Consider the following 23,596-nt stretch of genomic DNA (forward strand, 5'->3'; position numbering starts at 1 on the left):
CCAAACAAAAATAATCCTATACACATCGTGCGAGAATCTTGTAAAATAAACAAAAACAAATATTTTGCAAGTGACCCTTTCTTCTCCTGTTAATTTTATTATTTTGATAAAAAAAGTTAAAATTCTAAAGAAATAGATAAAATTGGCAAAAAATCGATACAAATTTTACTGAGAAATCATTTAATTGACTTTGTTGATCTTTGAGCCAACTATGTATTTATATTAAATAATATAATTATGAAAATAATAATAATTGTTATTGCTGTCCTTTGAAAGGTGGTTATTCTGTTGTAATACGCTAATTGACTGATTTATCGATTAGTTCATTGTAAAGATAAAAGTTTAATGTAAACATGTAAATAAACTTTATAAATAATATTATTTTATAATAAAGAAACAATGCATTGTTGTAGCTTGTGTGTTTTGGATATATTTTAATGTGAATGTGGGTCTGTGACACTTGCGACACATATTGTCTCTGGTTATCTGAAGATGCCCGATTTATGCCAGTACAGTAGGACACTAGATCTGTCCAGGTATTGCATGTTTTGGCTCACTGGCGCCAGTAAGTGTTTATTATACCGCTACTATCTTACTGTACTTGCATAATATGGATAATGTGTCAATACTGCAACTGCAGTTGAAAACCATACTGAAAGCAAAGTATTGTTTGTAAATATTGGGCTGTAAGGTATTTAGATTTTAAAGTTTGTAAAAAAAGCAAAGAAACATTTGTAGTATTTCGACGGGAAAAGTGCAAGTTTGCAACTAAATTTTGATGAAGTCATTTGCATGAAAACTGAGAAAGCAGTTCTTCGAAAATACCTTGAAATTTCCACTAACGTAAAAAATGCAACAAGATAAAAAACTATCAAGTTAATTTGTGCCATATTTTTACAGAAGGCAGAAGTTAAAAAAATGGCTATTACTAAAAAGTTTAATACGACATTCCCTAATACTTGTTCAAGGTTTTAAATGATGACCTTTATTAAGTTCCGAATCTTTGTTTTGGCAGTATTTTATATATTCAGTATAAATATCGACATTTATTACTAAAAATTATATGATTTGTAGTTTATTTTCATAATGTAGCTAGCTGTAACCAAATGTAAATTTCTCTATATTTAATAATAATAAACAGATCTATCGTTAAATTGAATAGTTTTATTGATATTCCACTGTCGAAATATAGAAAAAAACAGTGACATGTTTGCGATAAGTATTGTGTGTGGATCATTCGCACTCGGTGACACTGTTACTAGTAATCGTGAACAGTTAGAGCTCCCTACTTGTTTATTTTGTAAAGATACGGAAAACTATATTATCGAGAACGAACGCGACTACATTTTGTCCACTCCATTGTGACTACTTGCTTGGAATAACAGGAGAGATCATTTGTTTTTTAATCGTAGAAATAGACGCATAATATGCATATTGCTTTCTTTAAGAAAATTTCTTTTTGGGCGGGTATTACTTTTGTGCTCCAAGCATTTTTGTGACATGATGTTACTCTTGTCACTGACTTGTTTTTATGATATGACAACACTGCGAAAGGTGAGTAGCTGGATTTGTTGTCAAAGAGGTTATGTTACAAGTTTAAGTAATCATTTTAAGTTTTTAATTAAACACATACCTTGAATAATCAGAGACCAAAATTTAAACGACCTTCCCTTCAAATTATTGCGAAGTTTTTCAATCAGCATTCACAGCATAATAATTGACAATAATTCGGCACAATAACAATGAGTAAACAATAACAAGTTCTATTCATTAAATAACTATATAATATAAAATTATGGAAATGAGTGGTTAACAACAACTATGACAGATGTTAACTGTGAATTTATTTTTGAACAATTACAGACAAATCGAAAAAAACTTTTCGAAGTAGCATTATCAAATGCAAAAAATGGAAAAGTGTTTTACATACTGCAAGAAGAATTAAATGAATTACCTGAATTATCACAAGATCTCAATTCTGTGAATCGGCATTATATGAAAATGATAAGTTTTCTCTACACAAAAACTATAGAATCACTTATCGAAAGCATTTCGACTTTACCAGAATGGCAAAGCATTCCTAATACAATAATTTTGGATAATTTAAATGGATACTGTAATAAAAATAGTTTGCAGAAAGCTTGTGGCATTGTTGCATTTCTCATAGACACAGCTCGAAGTTGCTCTAAATCCCTTAACAGATCCTGTAATTTATACATCTCAGTAGATAGACAAGCTGTAGGTAATGATTACTGTAGTGTTTTAAAAGATATGTATGGTTTAAAGTTGTGAATGTAAAAACTTTCAATCTTATAAAAATGTAATTTTGTACTATCCTTGTTTTATTTAATGTATTAATTCCAACCAAGGTCAAATGTATTTCAGTACATAATACAACTATTAAAAACTATTGGAATTTATTTGTGACAGAAACATGATAATTTCCTTATTTATATAACTACATAAATTGGTTACATTAACTTGATGTTTTATATTCCTGGCTTTCCAAATTATGTAAATGTTAATGATTTATGTTTATAGTTAAGTAGGTAATTGGTAAAAAAAAACATCGAAGATAATAATAAGACAATTTGCACTTACAAATAAATTGTCAATTTAATCAACACCTCCGACATCAATTTTAAAAAAATATGAATTATGTACAATACATCTTTTTAACCGGAATGAACAATCTGATTTCAAAGTAAAAACATTTATACATAGTACAGAATGAAATGGATTAAGGAAATCATCTAAATTTCAAAACAATATAAAGCAAGAAAAACACAAATATGGAGAATAAAAATAAATAAAATATATAATAATTATGATTTCCCTTTCCCATTTTTAATACTCTGCCCATAGTTTTGCCCAAGAACCCCGAACTTCTATCAACATCATCGTCGAGTCCGCGTAAAATCTTATCTTGTATTCTCACTTCATTACCAATTTCTATAGACATATGTTTTAATGTACTGATTTTTCCGCTAAGTTCCTCTGCCATTCTTTCATTTTCATGTTCCAAGACATCTTCAGTCGCAACCCTTGGTATGGGCTGATATTGATAGCCGTCCCGTGCTCTTCTCATATTGCTTCGCCCCGCCGTATTGAAAGATTGATGAAACTGTTGTGCAAGTGAAAAATTGTTGTGTTAGCTAATACGCCTAATTGATTTAGTAATATTTTGTACAGGAAACGCCAATTTCATGACTTAGAAAAACTTACAAAATATAGCCACAGATAGTTAAATGGTAAGCGAGACTAAAGACTGATAAATAAATGTTTTTATTAAAATTTCACTTTAAAATTAAGACAAATATGACACGACACACGAAATCGTAAACTGTCAAATTGTCACTGTCAAAGTCATCTGATAATGATAAGTGGCAAAGATTCACGCTTATTTTTACATACACCAAGAAACGAAAACTTTTTGCCACTAGTAATTTTTTTGTGCAAAACTAATTATTAGTGTTTTAGGATTTAAATCGTCAAAATATTTTGCTATTCGACATTTGTAATGCTCATCTATAACTATAATTCATAGATTTAATCTTTTAAGTTAAATTACTTCTTCTGACCTTTTTTTTCTTTAAAAAGTAAAGCCGCGAATACACATGCCTGTAGATGGCATACTTGCGTGTAAGCTTCAGGCATGTATAAACGCTAACTGGCATGCAAGTAAAGAACACGAGGGGGCTACAAAAACGAACTTCAAATGTTATCAATCTTCAAAGTAACAGTTGTGCAAGTAACTTGAAAAAGTATCCGTATTGCACCAGTGACAGACACGTACCAGTAACATGCCTATGCCAGCTACTGCTCCATTTTATGGGCATGTGTAGTCACACTTTAATGGTAGGTATGGTGGAGTCATCCAATAAAAAAAAATAACAAAGTGGACAAAAGGGGGCTTAGACTTTGAATTTATGTTTTGAAAAGTCAATGCAAGACGATTATCAATATAGAGGTAGTAAAGAATAACAGTACCTTTGAAGTATGTGGTGATCAGCAACTACTAGCGACAAGGGCTTAATGTTTTTTCTATTTATAATGCTATCTTACTCATTTTTACTCGAGATGTTTTTTTAGAATATTGAATTATTTAGTTTATATTGTATTTAATTTTATGAAATTCCTCCGAAGTAGGGTTGGTGACAGGTAGGCGGCCGGCCGTAAACTTTTAAAGCCAAAATTTTAAGGTTTACAAAATCTTGTTTGCCAATCCCACGTGAGTGGTTCAGTGTTACCTGTTATGATTGTATTTAACGAGTGTTTCCAACTTATAGCATTAAATAAAAGATCGAACACGAAAGATAAAATGTGCAGTTTTAATATTTACAATATTTTGCTCATAATATAGACAATGTTAAACTAATTATATCCTATTGTGATAAACTAATTATATAATACACATGTCGTATTTTACAGTCGGCGTGACAAGTAATTTGAATCCTTAGTTTATTTCAAATCAAGACTTACAAAGTTATTGTAAAGAAAATAACGCAGGTAAATAACGCCATTAGAATAATTTATTTCATCGCAAACATATTTAACAATCAGTACTTTTGATCTATATAATACATACAGCTTTATTTCCTTGTAAAAAATTTGAATTTCACACATATTTTGGAAATAAGTCTTGATTTGAAACATCATACACAATAATGCAAGTAAAAACCACAAAACTAGATCGAGGGGTGAAAGGCTATTTGTTTTAAGCGACATTTTTTGCGATATTGACTTATATATATATTCAGAATCAGGGAATTTTTCTGATTTTGAATATATATATATATGTCAATATCTCAAAAAATGTCGCTTAAAACAAATAGCCTTTCACCCCTCGAGATAAAAAATGACATTTAACAACATGTTCAAGATGTACCAAGATATGTTTGTATGTAGAGGTGTTTTATTACACCTTGTCTATTACTATTATGTAAATAACAAAAAAAAAATGCTACTACTTGCAACACTGACTGTTTACACAAAGTGTGATTCAAGTCACTATTGAAAATGTTATTAAAAACTAAATGAATACTATCATATATACAATTCGATGGGTAGTTGGAATAATGTCGCAATGGATATTGCGACAGTCTTCGGGTTAAGTCAGATTCGGTATCTACGGACCTAAATACACCTTATATATTTTTTTTACTTAATTCTGATGAAAAATGACAAAAATAGAAAAATCACTTTGTACATTAATTGTTTGTTCCTGGTAAACGTTTAGAAAAATATTACTGGAACAATACGGTTATGTTGAAAGTGAAATTTTTGTTTCAATTTTAGACCAGCAATTGTAATTACGGCTTTCTTCCAGGGAATAAAACATGTAAACATTAAACGCACTATACATTACTGTACCTACTTTGATGTTAACAGATTCGCACTAAACATTGCTGTACCTACTAAACTATCGTTGAGTCGTTACTCAATGGCAGCAAATATTAATTCACGCACAAGACTACCAAACTATAGTTATTTTATTTGTATTACTGAAGATAATAATCTACAATAATTATTTTACAATTTTATAGTCATCTGTTCATGATTCGAATTAATGTACCTGTGTCAAAATTTTTGTTTTCTGATATTTTACAAATGACATGTACTTAAATCATCATCATCATCAACCTGCCCTTATCCCTATGGAGGGTTGGCACAGTATGTACTACTCCTCCATACATCTCTATCAGACGTCATATCTGAATTTACCCCCTTCTTACGCATATCCTCTTTCACACAATCCATCCATACTTTCTTTGGTCTTCCTCTACCTTTATAGCCATCCACATTCAATCTCATTACTTTTTTGTTTATATGATTATCATCCCTCCGCATAACATGTCCAAACCACGCTAACCTTCTGCTCCTCAATTTCTCGATAACTGGCGCTACTTTCAAACTTCCTCTGATATGCACATTCTTAACTTTATCTTTTCTTGTCACACCACACATCCATCTTAGCATACGCATCTCAGCTACATGCAATCTTCTTTCATCCGAAACCTTGGTGGCCCAACATTCAGATCCGTACAATAAGACAGGTCTTACGATTGACTTGTAGATCTGTCCCTTAAGCTTGGTTGGCATTCTTGGATCACAAGTCACACCGGTGACATGTCGCCATTTCATCCAATCTGCATTTATTCGGCTTTTCACATCCCGGTCAACACCACCATCGTATTGGACGAGTGAACCGAGGTACTTAAAATCGGAGCAGGTTGGTAGGTCAACACCATTTAAAGCGATTGGAGAAAAGCTGGTCGGACCACCAAAATCGCAGAACAAATGTCCAGTTTTGGTTCTGCTGATTTTAAGACCAGCTCTCTCCAATTTATCTCGCCATTTTTCCAACCTGCTCTGCACCTCGCATTCATCCTCCCCGACAAGCACGATGTCATCAGCATAAAGCATACACCAGGGTGCTTCCTCCTGTATGTCTGATGTTAGCGCATCCATTACCAGGAGGAAGAGATACGGACTTAAAGCCGAACCCTGGTGTAGGCCTACCGAGACACCAAACCTGTCACTATCGCCAACAGCGGACTGGATGTGTGTATTGGCTCGACAATACATAGCACGAATAAGCTGCAGGTATTTCCCAGGCACTCCTTTCACTTTCAAAGCCCACCACAAAACCTTCCTCGGAACCCTATCGTATGCTTTTTAATATCATTATCATCCGCCAATACATTTCCTTCATCGTCTTTAATACACTTGATGTGGTTTACATCTCTTGCATTCCTTTCTCTCTCTCTTGCTATACGGAACAGGCGTTTTTGTCCCGGCGGGCTGTTCAGGGATTCATATAATTTATCTTGTGCCTGTGCCTTAGCAGTTGCGATGGCTTTCTTAGTAAATGACATGTACTTAAATGTCGCAGATAATATATATTTATTAACACCGAAATACGAGTAAAACATAATGGTGACATCTTAGAGAAATTTACACGTTTAGACGTTGTTTCTACGTATTCTACAGCTGAATCTGCAACTCTTCCTGAATTACAAGTAGCTTACAACGAACCGGTTCCTGTGTTGAAAGCTCTGTACTCTGATCTACTGAGTCTTTGTAACAGTCATGATATTCCACAATATTATCACGATTTCTATAAATCTTTGGCATGTGGAACCCACGAAGCTGCTGAGGTACAGGATCCGCTACAAGAGTCAAGTCTTTAGACGTGATTTTGCTTTAAATATTTTGGTACCCAATTTTTTATTATGTTAAGATAATACGAATGTTGGTTTAGATGAGTTTATTTCCTACAGTTCCTAATAAACTAGTCTTAGTTTATTATAATTAGAGTAGGTACATTTTATAAAATAATTTAATTTAAATAGCACAAGTTTTAAAGTTAAGCATAAGTACCTTTTTTATTAGGAATTCTTAATTTTCATGGATAATATAAGTAAAAAAGTCTTATAAAGTCACGAATTTGTCATTTTAATTATGCTACTTTGATTCAATAAAAAATGATTGTTTAATAATAACATAATGCTCTTTATTTCTACCACTTTAAATGATCCATTCTTATATTTCTAGTAAAAAAATAATAATAATAAAAGCACTGTCAATAAAAATAAGATATTCACGCAAATATAAAAGATTAAAAAAAAACATACAACGATGAATATACAGTAAAATATGAATACCGTCCACAAAACGCTCATCAAGTTCAAGGAATAAGAACACAAACTATGGTTACTGTATCCATCGTGTATCCTATAATACACTGAAAAAAGCTGTAACATATTATTACTGTATCAACATTAATTTTTTTTTTCGTGGAACAAAGCTGTAAGTGACTATTATGGGAACAACCTTTCGACATAAATAGTAGCAATATGATCTTTACCGATTTTTTCCTATTTGGATAAAATATACAATCTTGTAACTGCAACAGTACTTTAGGCAAAAAATAACGAACAAGGTGACATATAATTTATTTTAAGATATTCAGTGGTTTTATAGTTATTCCATAATTTCATTAAATATTTTTTCCTGAACATTTTCATTTTTACGATTGCGGCTTTATTCCCGGTACCCATCGAATTGTATTCTCAATCACCAACACCGACATAGTTTTTAAAGATTCACTAAAAGAAAAACTACTTTTGTGAGTTACCATCATTGTCACACTCAAACAAGAACATTATGTTTTTTTACGAGTGTTTGGCTATGGAAACTCAAAATTTTTAAACACATAAGTGTACAAGTTCATTACTTATACATCGAAACATGAGCACTTGTCAGGATTATATTTGCACTACAAAATATCTGTCATAAAAATTGATACATGAATTTAAGTCCTTTTATATTGTTGTTAACACATTTCTAGTGCTGTTTTTAATAAATATAACATTAAATTTACCTAGTCTAGCCATAAATACTGTCCCAAAGTTTTGTATTAAAATTTTTCGAAAATGGAATGTCATTTCAATTTTTTTTTTTTCATGTGACATTAGCAGGTTTCATTCTCCTAGAAAACCCTCACTTGATGGTATTCATCCAAGAAATCATCATGGAGTGGGGTGGCAAAGACAATCAAATCGCTGTAACAGCTCTACATAAGTGCAGTAAAACTTCGAGCGAGATATTCAATCTGTTACAATCGCTTCGAATCTCAATGAAATTCGTGTACCTTACTATCAAAAGGTTCAGTGAGATGTCCTCTATCGATGACAGGCCCAGGAGCGGCAGCCAGCGTAATTCCAGGACGCCAGCGGTGATCAAAGCTGTCGCTGAGCGAATCTGAAGAAATCCTCTCCGCAAGCAGAAAATCTTGTCTAGGGAGATGAAAATTCCACCGAGAACCATCTCTCGCATGACTAAAGAAGACCTTAGACTTGTCGCTTATCTATGAAGTACACGATATCGCTTGACAGTTGCTTTACGAATCATAAGAGCGACCAGAGCGAAATAGCCGTTTCAACAGCACGCTAAAGGCAGGTACCGAAGAATCCTGTTTTCCGATGAGAAAATTTTCACGGTAGAAGAGAAATACAACCGTCAAAATGACAGGGTCTATGCTCACAGCTCTCAGGAGGCTTTGGAGAAGGTTGCCAAGGTGAAAAGAGGCCATCACCCGGCATCAGTCATGGTTTGGTGGGGCGTGTCGTACGAAGGGGTCACTGACCTCCATTTTTGCCAAAATGGCATAAAAACGAAGATGGCAAACTACCTGAGTGACATTTTGGAGCCTGTTGTGAAGCTACTCACTCAAACAATGTTTTCCAATGAGCATTGGATCTTTCAACAGGACTCGGCCCCGGCACATAAAGCACGAACCACTCAGCAGTGGCTAAAGGACAATTTGCCGGGTTTTATCGCGTGTGAAGATTGCCCTCGGGCAGTTCAGACCTCAGCCCTAGGGATTAACAACTGTGGACAGTTTTAGAGAGATAGCCTGCTCGAAACCTCACCACAGTATCAAGTTGTTGAAACGTTATTTGCTGGCAGGAGAGGCTTCGATACCTTTGGAAACGGTGCGTGCGGCGATAGACAAGTGTCCGGATTGATTGAAGACATGTGTGAAGCCAAAACTAGTCATATTGAGTTAATTTCTTATTTGTTCCTTTAAATAGTTAATAAAGAATAACTGTGTTGTATTTCATTACTTTTAGCTAATTTATTTTTGAGATAGACATGTTTTAGCTAGGGACAGAATATATGGCAAGACTAGGTACACTCATAAAAATATGAGTGTACCGAGTTAAGTTTTAGTCATTTATATTAAAAATTTAAATTAAATTATTCTTACAAACCAAACAGTCGTATAGATAGTTTAAGTCATATTGTCGCGTGGTGCTAAATATGACCAAAATATAAACCACAAAGTCATACCTGTCAATCGTCAAACACAGCGCGCCAAATTAAGTTGAACCATCTATAGCACAATTACAATTATTCCAAACTCCGTCCACTTAAAAACATCTTATCCATGTTCACACACAGTAAACACATTATGCACTGAGGGACACTAGGCCATTAGGAAACATTTCATAATGTCATCCGAACCTCATTCCGGCTTGCTGGCCCCCGTTATAGTCTCGTACTGTTCCTTGTCCAGCTCCGCCATTGTGAGTGTGCCGTCAGGTAATAACAAAACTACACGCCGTGTGCCACCTAATAACAATAGATAGAAAAATATGGTATATCAATTAAATATGTTATGAAGTTACTTAAAAGTCAGGCACTGATTGGTGGTTCAAATGGTCACCAGTATAAATATCTCTTGTCGAAAGGACACGTTTGTTCCATTTGGGAGCTATGAGATGTCACAATATAGAGCCATGGTGCATATTATGGGTCAACAACAATCTATTTGTAGCTAACGTCAGTGGGGAAAAGACAAGAGATGGGAAGATGATCAACCGAAGGGGTGGAGAAGATTAGCCCGGGACAGGGAAGTGAGGAGGAATCTAGGAGAGGCCTATGTCGAAGGACAACCTAACAAAAAAAACTGGAAGTTGAAAATATTGTTATATAATAATAATAGTTTTATTTTTTATGTTTATGTAAGATAAAAAATGTTCTGGGCTGTGAATATCTATTCAACGTCAGTGGGAACTGTGTACTTACCTGGCGAAGGCAGGTCGGCCTGCACGAGCTGCGCGATGACTTGCGTGGAGTCCTCGCCCGACTCGCTCTCCATCTGCACGGCAACTTGCTGCAGCGCGCCGCCCGCCTCGCCTCCCGGCAGCAGCTGCGCCAACTGACTCGAGTCAATCGACAGCATGTCCTGCATACATACACTCACATTGTATTTATCAAATAAATTATTAAACATAAAAAACATAGAATTTTACTCCAAATTTACTATAACCGGAAACGCTCATTAAGAAATTGAGCATATTTAGCTGAAATATTAGATTAGTTGTAACTCTTCTAATTTACAAATTGAGTTATTATTAAGAGAAAATAGAGTTTGAATGTATCTGACCTGTCCCTCTTCCCTGGTGACATACATGACACCCTCGCCCTCGCCGTCCCCGCGCTCCTCGCCCTCAACTGCGCCTTCCACACCCTCCACACCCTCTACCCCCTGCGCCGCCACCAGCACTGTTTGCCCGTCCTCGTTCTCACCGGCGACCTATTACATAATAAAAGAATTTTCATAGCTAAATATTTAACTTTTTTCTTGTTTTGAATTGCTTTTCAACTTGTTGAGTAAGTTTCCCTTACAGTTACATTATAGATATGCACTAAAAGTTTTATTTACTGTTATGAACCAAAATAATTTGTATACTTTAAAAATATTTAACGAAAACTTGAGTTCTAAATTTTATTACCAATCTTAATACTAAGAACAAACCAAAATAATTTCAAATGATTAACTTACTTGATAGAGAACCCCATCTTCACCGCGGATCATGATTGGTGGGTGTCCAGCGTGCAGCAGGCCCACTTCCTCGCCGTCGTCAACACCCACGCCTTCTTCTAGAAGTTGTTTCACCGCACTCGCCTCGATCTTTACTTCTGTCTGTTAATACACGCATATATTATACAATCACATAGTCTAATATTATTTGTAAGATAACTTTTGTTTTATATAGGTTGTTTAATTTAATTAGTACATATAACTTACTCCATCTTCATCTGTGAGCACAGGTAAGGATGGCTGTGCTCCGTCTCCTTGCACCAACATCCCTGTCGTGCCTCCCGGAGACATCTCCACCTGCATATACAACATAAACATTGCTATGATTTATTGTCGCTAATTACAAGTATGTATTGGTAAAAATCACTCTTAAAAATGTCTCGAGTTTTTTTATAAGATAAGGGGGCAAACAATTTGCGGGAACAGCAAGGAACGCCTTTGTAACATTAGCATGTAGCAAAGGCAGCTGTTAAAGATTGGCGAGGTCAAAGTACATCGACAAAGAGTTGTTAGTCGTCGCGAAGAGATGTTAGTGAGCGGGGCTAATGAATTATAACTTTTTAAATAAACAGAATATGTATAGTAAGTATTCTAACCTTCATAAGCATAGTAGCATTATGATGGGGTGGCGGAGTGGTGGCGGGCGGCGGGGTGGGCGGTGGGGGTGGTGTCGGCGGAGGTGTAGGCTCGCCTTCTGCGCGCGCCAATCGTTTGCCCGTTAATGGACAAAGGGTCAACTCGCGCTCCGGACTCGGCGATGGTAAGGGACCAAGATCACTTGGGAACGGATCCTCTATGCCGTCCGATGATTCCGAAGATGCGTCCGACTGAAAAATAATGTAAGTAAAGTAATGAAGAATGATAAACAAGTAAAATCAAGGCAATTTCCCAAGATTTCATGATTAACAATTCAACTATCATAGAGAAGTGAAGCTCTACCACTATTAATTTATTTAGTGAAATAAATAGACACCTTGTCAAAGTCAAAGGACGTAGTTTTATCACGAATACGCACGATGTTGCCACCGGCCGTAGACACAGAATACCCGCCCCGACCGCGACCACGCATAGACCCGCCGCGCCGCAACAAACTGTCACCCTGTCATAGCACACAAAAACATCATTATTAGAATACAGACTGTCGGAAATACTAATTTTTTTGTAAACACCTAACTTAGGCTTAGTTGTGTCAACATTAAATAAAGTTTCATTTTAAGAAGTTATTGTTACCTGCGCCAGCTTTTTGTTAAGGATAGTGACGGGCGATTTGCCCTCAGACTGTCCGAACGGCCGCTGTATTGTGCGCTGAATAATCTTCTGTCCTGACGGTGTAATAATGGTCTTTTCTGTAACTTGTTGTCCGCTTGCTGAGTATGTTCGTTTAGGCTAAGAAGAGAAACATCGCTCCGTAAATAAATAAAATACTGCCATATTTTAGTTTCTAAGGGATGGACATAGCAATATAAGATATTTAGGTAATTTCTTTTGCAATGAGACGAAATGTTAAAATTATTTTTGTTGATATAATTAACACTGAACATGCCTGTGCAGAGAGAGGTGTTCTCATCGGTGACGCATTCTTTTTACTTTCTTCAAGCTTTTTCTGCTTAGCTGCTAATATTTGTTTTCGGATCACATCTTGGTCAATGTTCAGGCCGGGACCTAGTTTTCCAGGTGAATCAATCTTCATTATGCCTGAACTTTTCGACATTATGTAAATACCTAAAAAGAAGAGTGGTGTTTAACTTATGTGTGTGAACATAACTTGTGTGGAAAACCAAGAACAATAGTCACCTTTTTAGGGGGGGCAGATTATTACAAGAAAATTGAGTGCAAAATAAAACAAAAACACGAATTAAATGATATTAAAGAAGTACATATTTCCCAGATAGACACGCTCAATTCTTTTCTGCTTGAATATTATTACTTATTCAATTGTATTGTGTACTATGAACATTTCTAAATGTCAAACCACACAGTTAAAACAATAAAAGTGCCGTATTTACCTGTGGTAAGATTCGGCATATGTTTCGGATCAACTTGTATAACCCCCTTTATATTCGGCATGCCCTTGCCACTGAGCCCGAGTGACTTCACAAGTTCAGGGTCTAATGATGACTTTGGTGATTCCATACCATTCCCATTCAGTACTCTCTTCTCAGCTGAAATCGCCGAGAATCATATACAACCTCGTTCTATCTCTAATCTTATTTCATGTTGTGTACAGTCGAGGAAATTAATTCCATACCCATTACAATGAAATCAAACTTATCATAGGAACAAATGTATGTTCCTAATTATAGCTTTTGTGTGACAGTTTGTTTTAAGATATTCGATCTTAAATGGGAAGCGAATTTAATTCTTTGACTGTACAGAACTGAAATAGAATTACAGGCAACTACCAATGTTAATATTTATAAGGATAAATATTAATTACTTTGCATGTTACTCCTGGGCGATTCTGCGTCGGAATAGTCCTCCTCTTCGCTGGACAGTTCCTTCTTTATCTTCTTAGCGGCGGGCTCGTCCTCTGCGCCGCACCACGCCTTCACCTGATCCAGTGCACGCACTTTACTTGTTCTTTGTAGGCGACTGAAAAGTATAATTGATAAAGATACCAATAATATTTGCACTTTACACAATAATTACCACAAAGTAAATATGTGTAGATATTATGTTTAATAAATATTTTATTTCTTACCCAGAAGAAGAAATCATGGGGCTGTCAGATTTTTTAACAACCTGCTTGACAATTTGTGGCAAAGGTGTGCTAATTTGTTTAACCTAAAAAAAATATAAAATTAGTTGATCTTGATTTAAAAATTGATATTAAAAATGTTACAAGTATCTTAAATATTTTATACACAAATGTAAACTAAAACGTCACTGATAAACTTTGTCAGTTTTTTAATGAAACGCAGAGTTACACTTTTAATTTACCTGCACAGGATGCTGTTGCTGTTGAGCCCTGAGGGCCTTCAGTTCCTTCTGTCTCGCGAGCTGCTTCTCAAACGCTTCCAGAAGATGTTTACATGTCTCCATATTCTCTACTGGCTCCCATGTGTTTTGCTCACTATATTTATTAAAACAAATATCATACTTAGGAAAAACATGTTCAATGTTTATGTAGGGTATAATGCCATAGTACATCAAATATCTACCTTTTATTAGGAGAAATAAACTCATTCTTCTAATTGAATGATCGAATTTTTTTACAAACATTAACAGTAGCACTTAGCTTTTACGTAGGAAATAGCAGTTTGTGTGTAAATAAATTTGTACTTACTGTGGATATCCTTCCCACTTGAGTAAGTATTCATACTGTTTCCGGCGCGGGTTGAATCGTTTGGCGAGGATCTTCTCTACAACGTACTCGCCAGCCTCCGCGGGATCTGCTCCCTCGCGCTCCGTGCGCCGCGCTATCCTCTCCTCTGGTGGCACTCGCTCCTGCGCGTTACGTACAGACTCTTTGTCTGAGAAGTCCTAAAAAAACAAAAAATCATAAATAGTTTAGTTAAAATACTTTAATATAAAGATGAAATTAATGCATGAGCATCTATTTCTTTATGAATAATGCATTACATATCGAAAATCGACAATACTTGGTGGTCCTACAAATTCCTGTTTAACATCACAAAATTGTGTATAAAGTTCTAAGACATATTGTATTGAAAATAATCATTTTTATTTCACATTTCCAACCACATTTGTATTAAGCTGTATTAAATTTAAATGGTGAAGAAAATTGTAGTGTACTGGTTATAGTCTTGGTAATCTCATGAAGCTGTGGTGTTGTGCATTTGTATGACTGGGATGTTACAAAAATGATTTAACCTTTGGCCTTGGTGTTTGGAATGTAACTGATTTATTCATGGCTCTGTGAGCGGGGTTAGATTTAAAGTCATCACTTTCTTCACCAGATGGCAGCGCTTCAGAGTCTTCCTGCAAGTTTCATTATGATACAAATTTTTCATCGCAAAATAACACCCAATTTGATTATATGTTAATTTAATAAATTAGAAACAAAGAACCTAAAATAAAAAAATTATAATCTTCAAATTTTACATCTAAACATTTTGGAATTTATAAATATTATGCAGAAAATCTTCAAAATTATGCTTTGTAAAAAACTATAAAAATAAGTTGGCTAAATTGTGACTTGTGATACTATATCAATTTTTGGATTTAAATGGTCTTACCACTTTAGGTATTTTTCTTGGTCTACCTCTTTTTTTAACTTCTGTGGTGGGAGTTTGGACTGGCACTAGTTGATCTTCAGTCTTTACTTCCATCTAAAATATAAACAAGTTATTTATTGATAGTTGTATCCATTAGCTTAACACATTCAATGCCAAAAAAAACTTAGTTTTTTCAGAGCTAATGAGAGAGTGGACATTATTTTTATGCTGAAGAAACCCACAATTTTATTGTTTATAAAACACATTTATCCAAATTTGAATGTCTAACTAGTCATAAGAAAACATTGAAGTTTTTGCAATAACTTACAACTTTAGCGTGTGCAAACTTAGACAAAGCCTGCACATTAGAGCCAGCTGTGATCCATGCTGTTCGTTGAGCCTCCGGCATGCGACACCACTGCTGATATAGTTTCCAGCTGTTGTCCGCATTTGATGTGGATCCATCCCTTGCCGAAGAACACTTCCACAATAGAAAAGCCCATACTTGAGCTTTGCTTTCATTCTAAAAAAATAATTTTTATTATGACAATCACTATCAATACATAAATCAAATTTCCTAGTTATCAATTCAACTATTTCTTTCATTAGTAAAAAATTAAAATTTATAACAATAACATATAATATTAACATGTTTAATACATCATTATTTTATCATTACCCAAAGTATTCTTTGCCTATTCTTATATTTTGTTTATCATTGAAATAGCAACAACAAATATTGATCATGAAGAAATATATAGCTACTGAAACTACTAAAGATGAGATAAATGCTATACACTTACACTATCTCTTACTGGAGACTTCCCAACACAATTATTAGCATCTTTATGCTCTTTGAACTCTTCATAAAAGTGGAATGCAGAGTGACACTGTCCACAAACCAGTACATCAAGAGTGGCCATCTCCTCATGAGCCTCTGTAATATGTAATGTATCAATTAACAAATTAAAGCTTAAAATTACATTTAAAACTTCCATTTAGATTTTCATTATTTTAATTAGGTCATTCGCTAGTAATCACCTTTCAACGCAGTCGGATTTTTTGCTAATTCGTCAGGATTTCCCGCCGCAACTTCTGCAGAAGGCGATTCGCCTTCTTCTACGGTTGTCATTTTACTATTCTGATAACCTATAAAAGTTTCAATGAGTCAAATAATGGAATGAAATCAGAATATTATTGTTGATAGATATCACAAATATAACCTTGCTAATCTTGGCCGGCAACTTCCCGCCAACTCATTAAATGCGTGTATTGTTCAACATACCAATTTATTTATAAAGGAAAATTTAAACCTACGATATTCAATATTTAAAAATTTTAAAAAAATAAGATCATTCCACCTCAGACATAAACATTCCAATAACTTAAAACAATTCACTCATTTAATTGAAATTTCTATCTGTGACACAAGGCAGCGACGCTTAGCATTATGCTTTACATTATAACAAGCTGTTATAAATTTAGATGCTACTTATCGATGTCTTAATAAACCACGCTAAAGTCATTCTTCCTATTTAGTTACATTTAGGACTTACCAAAACAATGTCAAAATTATATTTTTTTTAAATAAATTATATCACTTCGCAAACACAACGAAAAACGGAACACCTAATGCAAGCACCAAATACTTTATGAGAGAAAAAAAGCATTCACCGTCAAAATCATTACGCCCTCTAGCGAACGCCGACAATTCTTGTTCTCTTTGCATCACATGTGCTAACCAGCCAATAGGTGATGAAAGTTGCTTGTTTTCTACCAATGACAAAATAGCAACCAATTAGGCATATCGTAACAGACTTGCTGTTAATGGTTTGCCGAAGCAGTTCACCGCTATTCGATTAAGCCGACATTTTATGCCGACATGTAAAATTTCTTTGTAGAAAAGCTTTATTTACCGTTTTATTCGGTAAAAACAAATTCAATTCATTAGTTTTCTATTCTACGGCTTAAGATATTTGACATATGTTACAAAAGTTGTTTTTATTAAAAGATTTTTATATATTTGGTTGATTGAATGTAGAAAAATACTATTTATAGAAACTCTTTATCAAAAATTTTAATAATTAGAAACTGATAAGCAAATTCTGACTTCTTCTTCTTAGGCGTTATTTCGATCACTTATCGAAGATCAGATATTGGCGAAAAAATTGCTCATTGTCGCTAAATTTATATAATATATGCCAATTATATTACGCTATGTTTATGAAACAGAAATCTCTTTTTTGGTTGAAAATTTAAAAAAAACATATACGGTGTTATAATTATACCATTACCGATACCCAAGTACTTTTGGGATTTGTTATATCAATGTCTCGTAACTTAGACATTACCGACCATCGATACCTATATAGTTTTGTCACATTGGTTAGATTAATGGTCAGACATTATAATTTAGATAAAATATAAAAAAATGTATACGATTTAAATATATAAATAACCATATCGATTATCATAAAAAGCGCTTTAATGTAACTATGTCTTCCAATATTACATGACAGCTGGCCATTTATGTATTTATGTGTCATAGATTTGGTTGTGGTTATAAGACTAAATACGAAGTGTCTTATTTCTTCCGTACATTTGTAAACGATACAGACATTAAGGTCGCAATTTTTGTCATAGCCTATGCGTACCTCAGTCATATTTTTGTATACGATTTTTAATACCTAGTTGTTAAAGAAAAAATTTAGAAATTAATCACGCCCGAAACTCAGTGGGGCAGGCAATGATCACTCATTCTTAAACTTCCTTTTCTCTTCAAGGTTTTTAATATCACAAAGACTTGAATGCCGTCGATTACAGCGTAGTATGATATGAATACGCGTGCTGTATTGTGATGCAAGTACTACATACAACAAAGTTTAAATTATTTTTAGCAGAACTTCATCCGATTAACTCTGAATGATCAGTAATAATATCCCACACCTCACGCGTTGTGCCTGTAATACCGTTAAAAAGGCAACAACGTAGCGACTAAATTATCACTTTCTTGAAAAGACTTTTTCTATAACAACTGCTGATCAGTTAAGGGGAGTGAAAATAGTCCCGGGAAGTCTAAGTGCTATTCGTCTGTTTTGAGGGTCTGAAATAGAAAATTTGTTATTATTACAGAATAAATGTTAATTGCCACACAAAAATAAAATTAACGAATTAAAACATATTAGCGTATAGTTCAAGCGATTTTAAGCTTTCATGCAACAGTTTAGAGTTTTAATTGCTTTACAAATATGTAAAGGAAAGCGAAGTTATGTCGCTCGAAAAGTGTAGGTCTTATATTTTTGTATTTACATTTGATATATCTATAGCTAAATGATTGTAGAATATTAATATATTCGTAAGTAAAAACGTTTTGCATACATATTCCGCCTTATTACAAAACGTGGTCTAACTATAAAACCTGGTTTAAACCTACATTCGAAGTGGTTTATTTAAAATTCATATTACAAAACGTAGTTTAACGTTAAACCTGGACTATCTATGGTAACAACTTTAAACCATTGCGTTCCCAGGTTTAACTATTTAGACCACAGATTTAGACTTATGTCAGAAGTGTCAAATTAAAGGTTATTCATTTGAATTTGCTATCCGCTTAGTTACGAGTTTTGTGCCTTATCGGGTTTTTGTTAAAAATCTGATTTGGTTAATTTAATGGACATGGAAGACATTGAAGATATTGAAACAATGGAGATATTAGAAATGTCACGTCAACCTAATAAACGTCGAGTTCGTTTGGATCCTTTCGTCGAATTGTCGAATGAAGATTTAAGACAAAAGTACCGATTTACCAAACGTTTTGCGGAAAAAATAGTGGATGGAAAAAGTAACGCGACTAATTGACGCAATATTTCCTAAAATATTAAAAATAAAATAATTCTTCCGGATCAAAGATAGTTTTTAAACGTAGTAGTAAATTAAGTAGTAGGTAATTAATTATTTACTTTCTTCTCAGAAGTCCAATTTGCAGATCATTTTGCATATCGTTGATCCATTTTCAATTAGTTTATTGACAATTAATTACACACGTAAAAACAAAGATCGCGTGGGGCGGGCACTTTCAAAAGAATTCCGTTTGACGTGCTTTATTCTATTCCATTTTATATACATACCCGATAAAAGATAGCCAGATGTTACAACTTTCGCAGAAACGGAACGTTTATTATCGAATGACATTTAGTGAGCGAATGATTATCTGTCATAAGCGATTGTCCGTGGTTCAAATTCTTAGTTTATGAAGTTCTGGTTTGGTCTACGTTTTGTAATACCTCAGATGAAGAATTATATAGATATGACATGCGCGTTCACCCGTAAGGGACAGATAGAGAGTACTATAGACTATACCTATATATAAGTAAAAGGATTGGGGTTACCAGTTATTTGTTTTGTCCCGAAAATGAATAATTACGATATAATTTAATATAGACCAATTTATATATTCCCAATTAAATTGTTATTAATAAACGTAATAAATATAAAAACAATGCGTAATTTTTGTTTATGTGACTAAGATTACGTAAACAGATTTTTTTTAGTAATACTTAGTCAGGTCATAAATTCTGTCACATGTTTAATATAAAATAATTGAAACAAGTTTATTCATTATGTGACCATTTATTTACCAAAATGAACTTAACAAAACATAGATTCTTATGACACTAAAGTTTATTCAAAATGACATCCGTGATTTTGAATACAGGCCTTCAATCTGCTCGGCCAGTTGTCTATCACAGCACGAACGAGGTCCATGTCAATATCGGCGGCTGCCTTAATCAAGGATGTCTTGAGTGACTCCAAAAAAAGAATTTCCCGATATTTTTTTCCCGCGTACCGCTTCAACAAAGCGCGGCATCTCTTCAGTCTTAGGTCCATTAGACGAGCATTCAAACGATGTCCTATTTTTCTTCGATATGCACGAAGCCCTAAGTCTTCATAAAAAGCTACAAAAAACATACCAATATTATAGTCATATAATTTTAAATTACTCTGTATATCATTACAGTGAACACTACATGTAAAACTACTTAATATTAAACTATTTTGATTGTAATTTCTAAGAAACAAAATTTACATGGGACAAATTAAAAAGCATACTCTTTAAAATCAACGGGATAAGAAAGTATCAAATATTTAAAAACACAGCATATACCAGAATTAAAAACTCCTTTTGAAATCTGTTGAAAATAGTATAAAAAATGTGAATTGTTTCATTTATATACATTATACATACTATAATTTATTTCCCCTAAATTCAGGGTAATTTTTACAACAAGATGGTGGTATTATTTTTACGGGTAATAACCAACCAATTTGAAAAGAAGTTTAATATGGCCGCTTGTTTCCCAGATCTACAGTATATTATTTGACACAAATGACATCTGCGTTTGGGCGCATAATGTTCGAAAAATACTATTTTATTTTAGCTGATTTTACCCGTATTTTAACATATTAGTTATTACAAAGACTGTAAAGAACAACTAGTTTGTATTTTCTTCCTTATTTTGTATGAATACATGTGAATAAGTGCGTAGTTTCAGTACTTACGAGTGAAAGGTTATGTTTTTCTCTTTTCGCTCACTACGGCTTTTACAACCGACGATACAGCAGTATACCATGTTTTATAAACTTTACCTTACTAAAACTGTAATATCAAAATATTTTTGCACAATTACAGCCACTAAGTACTCACAATTTTCGAAAAATAGCACGAATGTCAAACTTTGTTAGGGACAACCTAGGTTGTTTGTAGGGGACAACCTTTGTTCCAAACAAAGCCCAAACCCTGGTACGCAGAAAGGGACGGAAGATAGTTATCCCTGTCTTTGTCACGTCACAGGAATTGTGTATAACTGTATCTCTCTCACTCACGGTATTATTATTACCGTGTCATAGACTTGTGTAATACCTCAGATGAAGAATTATATAGATATGGCATGCGCGTTCACCCGTAAGGGACAGATAGAGAGTACTATAGACTATACCTATATATAAGTAAAAGGATTGGGGTTACCAGTTATTTGTTTTGTCCCGAAAATGAATAATTACGATATAATTTAATATATACCAATTTATCTATTCCCAATTATATTGTAATTAATAATTGTAATAAATATAAAAAACAATGCGTAATTTTTGTTTATGTGACTAAGATTACATAAACAGATTTTTTTAGTAATACTTAGTCAGGTCATAAATTCTGTTACATGTTTAATATAAAATAATTGAAACAAGTTTATTCATTATGTGACCATTTATATACCAAAATGAACTTAACAAAACATAGATTCTTATGACACTAAAGTTTATTCAAAATGACATCCGTGATTTTGAATACAGGCCTTCAATCTGCTCGGCCAGTCGTCTATCACAGCACGAACGAGGTCCATGTCAATATCGGCGGCTGCCTTAATCAAGGATGTCTTGAGTGACTCCAAAAAAAGAATTTCCCGATATTTTTTTCCCGCGTACCGCTTCAACAAAGCGCGGCATCTCTTCAGTCTTAGGTCCATTAGACGAGCATTCAAACGATGTCCTATTTTTCTTCGATATGCACGAAGCCCTAAGTCTTCATAAAAAGCTACAAAAAACATACCAATATTATAGTCATATAATTTTAAATTACTCTGTATATCATTACAGTGAACACTACATGTAAAACTACTTAATATTAAACTATTTTGATTGTAATTTCTAAGAAACAAAATTTACATGGGACAAATTAAAAAGCATACTCTTTAAAATCAACGGGATAAGAAAGTATCAAATATTTAAAAACACAGCATATACCAGAATTAAAAACTCCTTTTGAAATCTGTTGAAAATAGTATAAAAAATGTGAATTGTTTCATTTATATACATTATACATACTATAATTTATTTCCCCTAAATTCAGGGTAATTTTTACAACAAGATGGTGGTATTATTTTTACGGGTAATAACCAACCAATTTGAAAAGAAGTTTAATATGGCCGCTTGTTTCCCAGATCTACAGTATATTATTTGACACAAATGACATCTGCGTTTGGGCGCATAATGTTCGAAAAATACTATTTTATTTTAGCTGATTTTACCCGTATTTTAACATATTAGTTATTACAAAGACTGTAAAGAACAACTAGTTTGTATTTTCTTCCTTATTTTGTATGAATACATGTGAATAAGTGCGTAGTTTCAGTACTTACGAGTGAAAGGTTATGTTTTTCTCTTTTCGCTCACTACGGCTTTTACAACCGACGATACAGCAGTATACCATGTTTTATAAACTTTACCTTACTAAAACTGTAATATCAAAATATTTTTGCACAATTACAGCGACTAAGTACTCACAATTTTCGAAAAATAGCACGAATGTCAAACTTTGTTAGGGACAACCTAGGTTGTTTGTAGGGGACAACCTTTGTTCCAAACAAAGCCCAAACCCTGGTACGCAGAAAGGGACGGAAGATAGTTATCCCTGTCTTTGTCACGTCACAGGAATTGTGTATAACTGTATCTCTCTCACTTACGGTATTATTATTACCGTGTCATAGACTTGTGTAATACGGATTCATTTAGACCATGGTTTTAGAGATTAAGCTAGACTACGTAGTTCGGGTTTAAACCAGAGTTGTTGAGATTTTTTGTAATAAGGCGGATTATGTTTTACTTCGTTTCGATCGATAATAGCGCCCTCTAGCGGATGTCCTTTCATGCTATGATGCATGTTGCAATTTCATTGCTAATGAACGCCCTCTGTTGGTGGTCAATAACCGCTGCCCCTTAAAATATTACGAGGATTTTTATATTTCTGGTCAGACTAATACTTTTAAGTTAAATAAGAAAAAAAAAACATAAAATGCGCGAAGCTGACTTACATTTTGGCTAAGACAAGATATGGCCGTTTTGACGAACTTCGATCGAATATACTGCCAAAAGTTACATTTATGTTTTATTATTTATTATTTATTTATTTATTTATTTACTTATTTATTTAGAATACAATAAAAACCTAAAATAGAACTATGTCCCA

General features: G+C 33.8%; 2 protein-coding genes across 4 annotated transcripts; both read right to left on the bottom strand.

Annotated features, from left to right (window-relative positions):
- Window positions 1–2,695: 2,695 nt before the first annotated feature.
- On the bottom strand, window positions 2,696–3,354 carry LOC106710602 (BET1 homolog). The gene is made up of 2 exons (XM_014502694.2): window positions 3,226–3,354; window positions 2,696–3,124 (listed from the first exon to the last, which is right to left on the bottom strand). Exon 2 carries the CDS (start codon window positions 3,086–3,088, stop codon window positions 2,750–2,752), a length of 339 nt encoding a protein of 112 aa, XP_014358180.1. The 5' UTR covers window positions 3,089–3,124; window positions 3,226–3,354; the 3' UTR covers window positions 2,696–2,749.
- Window positions 3,355–8,355: 5,001 nt separating this feature from the next.
- LOC106710642 lies at window positions 8,356–17,208 on the bottom strand. 3 transcript variants are annotated; one of them, XM_045680552.1, is made up of 21 exons: window positions 17,130–17,208; window positions 16,615–16,722; window positions 16,377–16,510; window positions 15,902–16,096; window positions 15,595–15,687; window positions 15,230–15,337; window positions 14,682–14,878; window positions 14,336–14,468; window positions 14,097–14,179; window positions 13,833–13,987; window positions 13,402–13,557; window positions 12,939–13,117; window positions 12,626–12,781; window positions 12,369–12,494; window positions 11,992–12,222; window positions 11,603–11,692; window positions 11,357–11,497; window positions 10,958–11,107; window positions 10,597–10,756; window positions 9,702–10,140; window positions 8,356–8,386 (listed from the first exon to the last, which is right to left on the bottom strand). In XM_045680552.1, the coding sequence occupies exons 2-20, from the start codon at window positions 16,703–16,705 to the stop codon at window positions 10,034–10,036; spliced, it is 2,685 nt and encodes an 894-aa protein (XP_045536508.1). In that variant the 5' UTR covers window positions 16,706–16,722; window positions 17,130–17,208; the 3' UTR covers window positions 8,356–8,386; window positions 9,702–10,033. The 3 variants fall into 3 exon arrangements, with proteins under 3 accessions (XP_045536508.1, XP_045536509.1, XP_045536510.1); XM_045680553.1 differs by lacking the exon at window positions 17,130–17,208 and adding an exon at window positions 16,797–16,893; XM_045680554.1 differs by lacking the exon at window positions 13,402–13,557.
- Between the last annotated feature and the right edge of the window lie 6,388 nt (window positions 17,209–23,596).

The sequence above is a fragment of the Papilio machaon genome, chromosome 13, assembly GCF_912999745.1.
Source record: "Papilio machaon chromosome 13, ilPapMach1.1, whole genome shotgun sequence".
NCBI lineage: Eukaryota > Metazoa > Arthropoda > Insecta > Lepidoptera > Papilionidae > Papilio > Papilio machaon.

Excerpts from the sequence above, each read along its gene's own strand:
- LOC106710602 (XM_014502694.2), bottom strand. The coding sequence starts at position 3,088 with ATGAGAAGAGCACGGGACGGCTATCAATATCAGCCCATACCAAGGGTT.
- LOC106710642 (XM_045680552.1), bottom strand. The coding sequence starts at position 16,705 with ATGACAACCGTAGAAGAAGGCGAATCGCCTTCTGCAGAAGTTGCGGCG. Across the intron at positions 12,495-12,625 it reads TTAACAAAAAGCTGGCGCAG|GGTGACAGTTTGTTGCGGCG; the intron begins GTAACAATAACT and ends GTGCTATGACAG. Across the intron at positions 10,141-10,596 it reads GGCCGACCTGCCTTCGCCAG|GTGGCACACGGCGTGTAGTT; the intron begins GTAAGTACACAG and ends TATTGTTATTAG.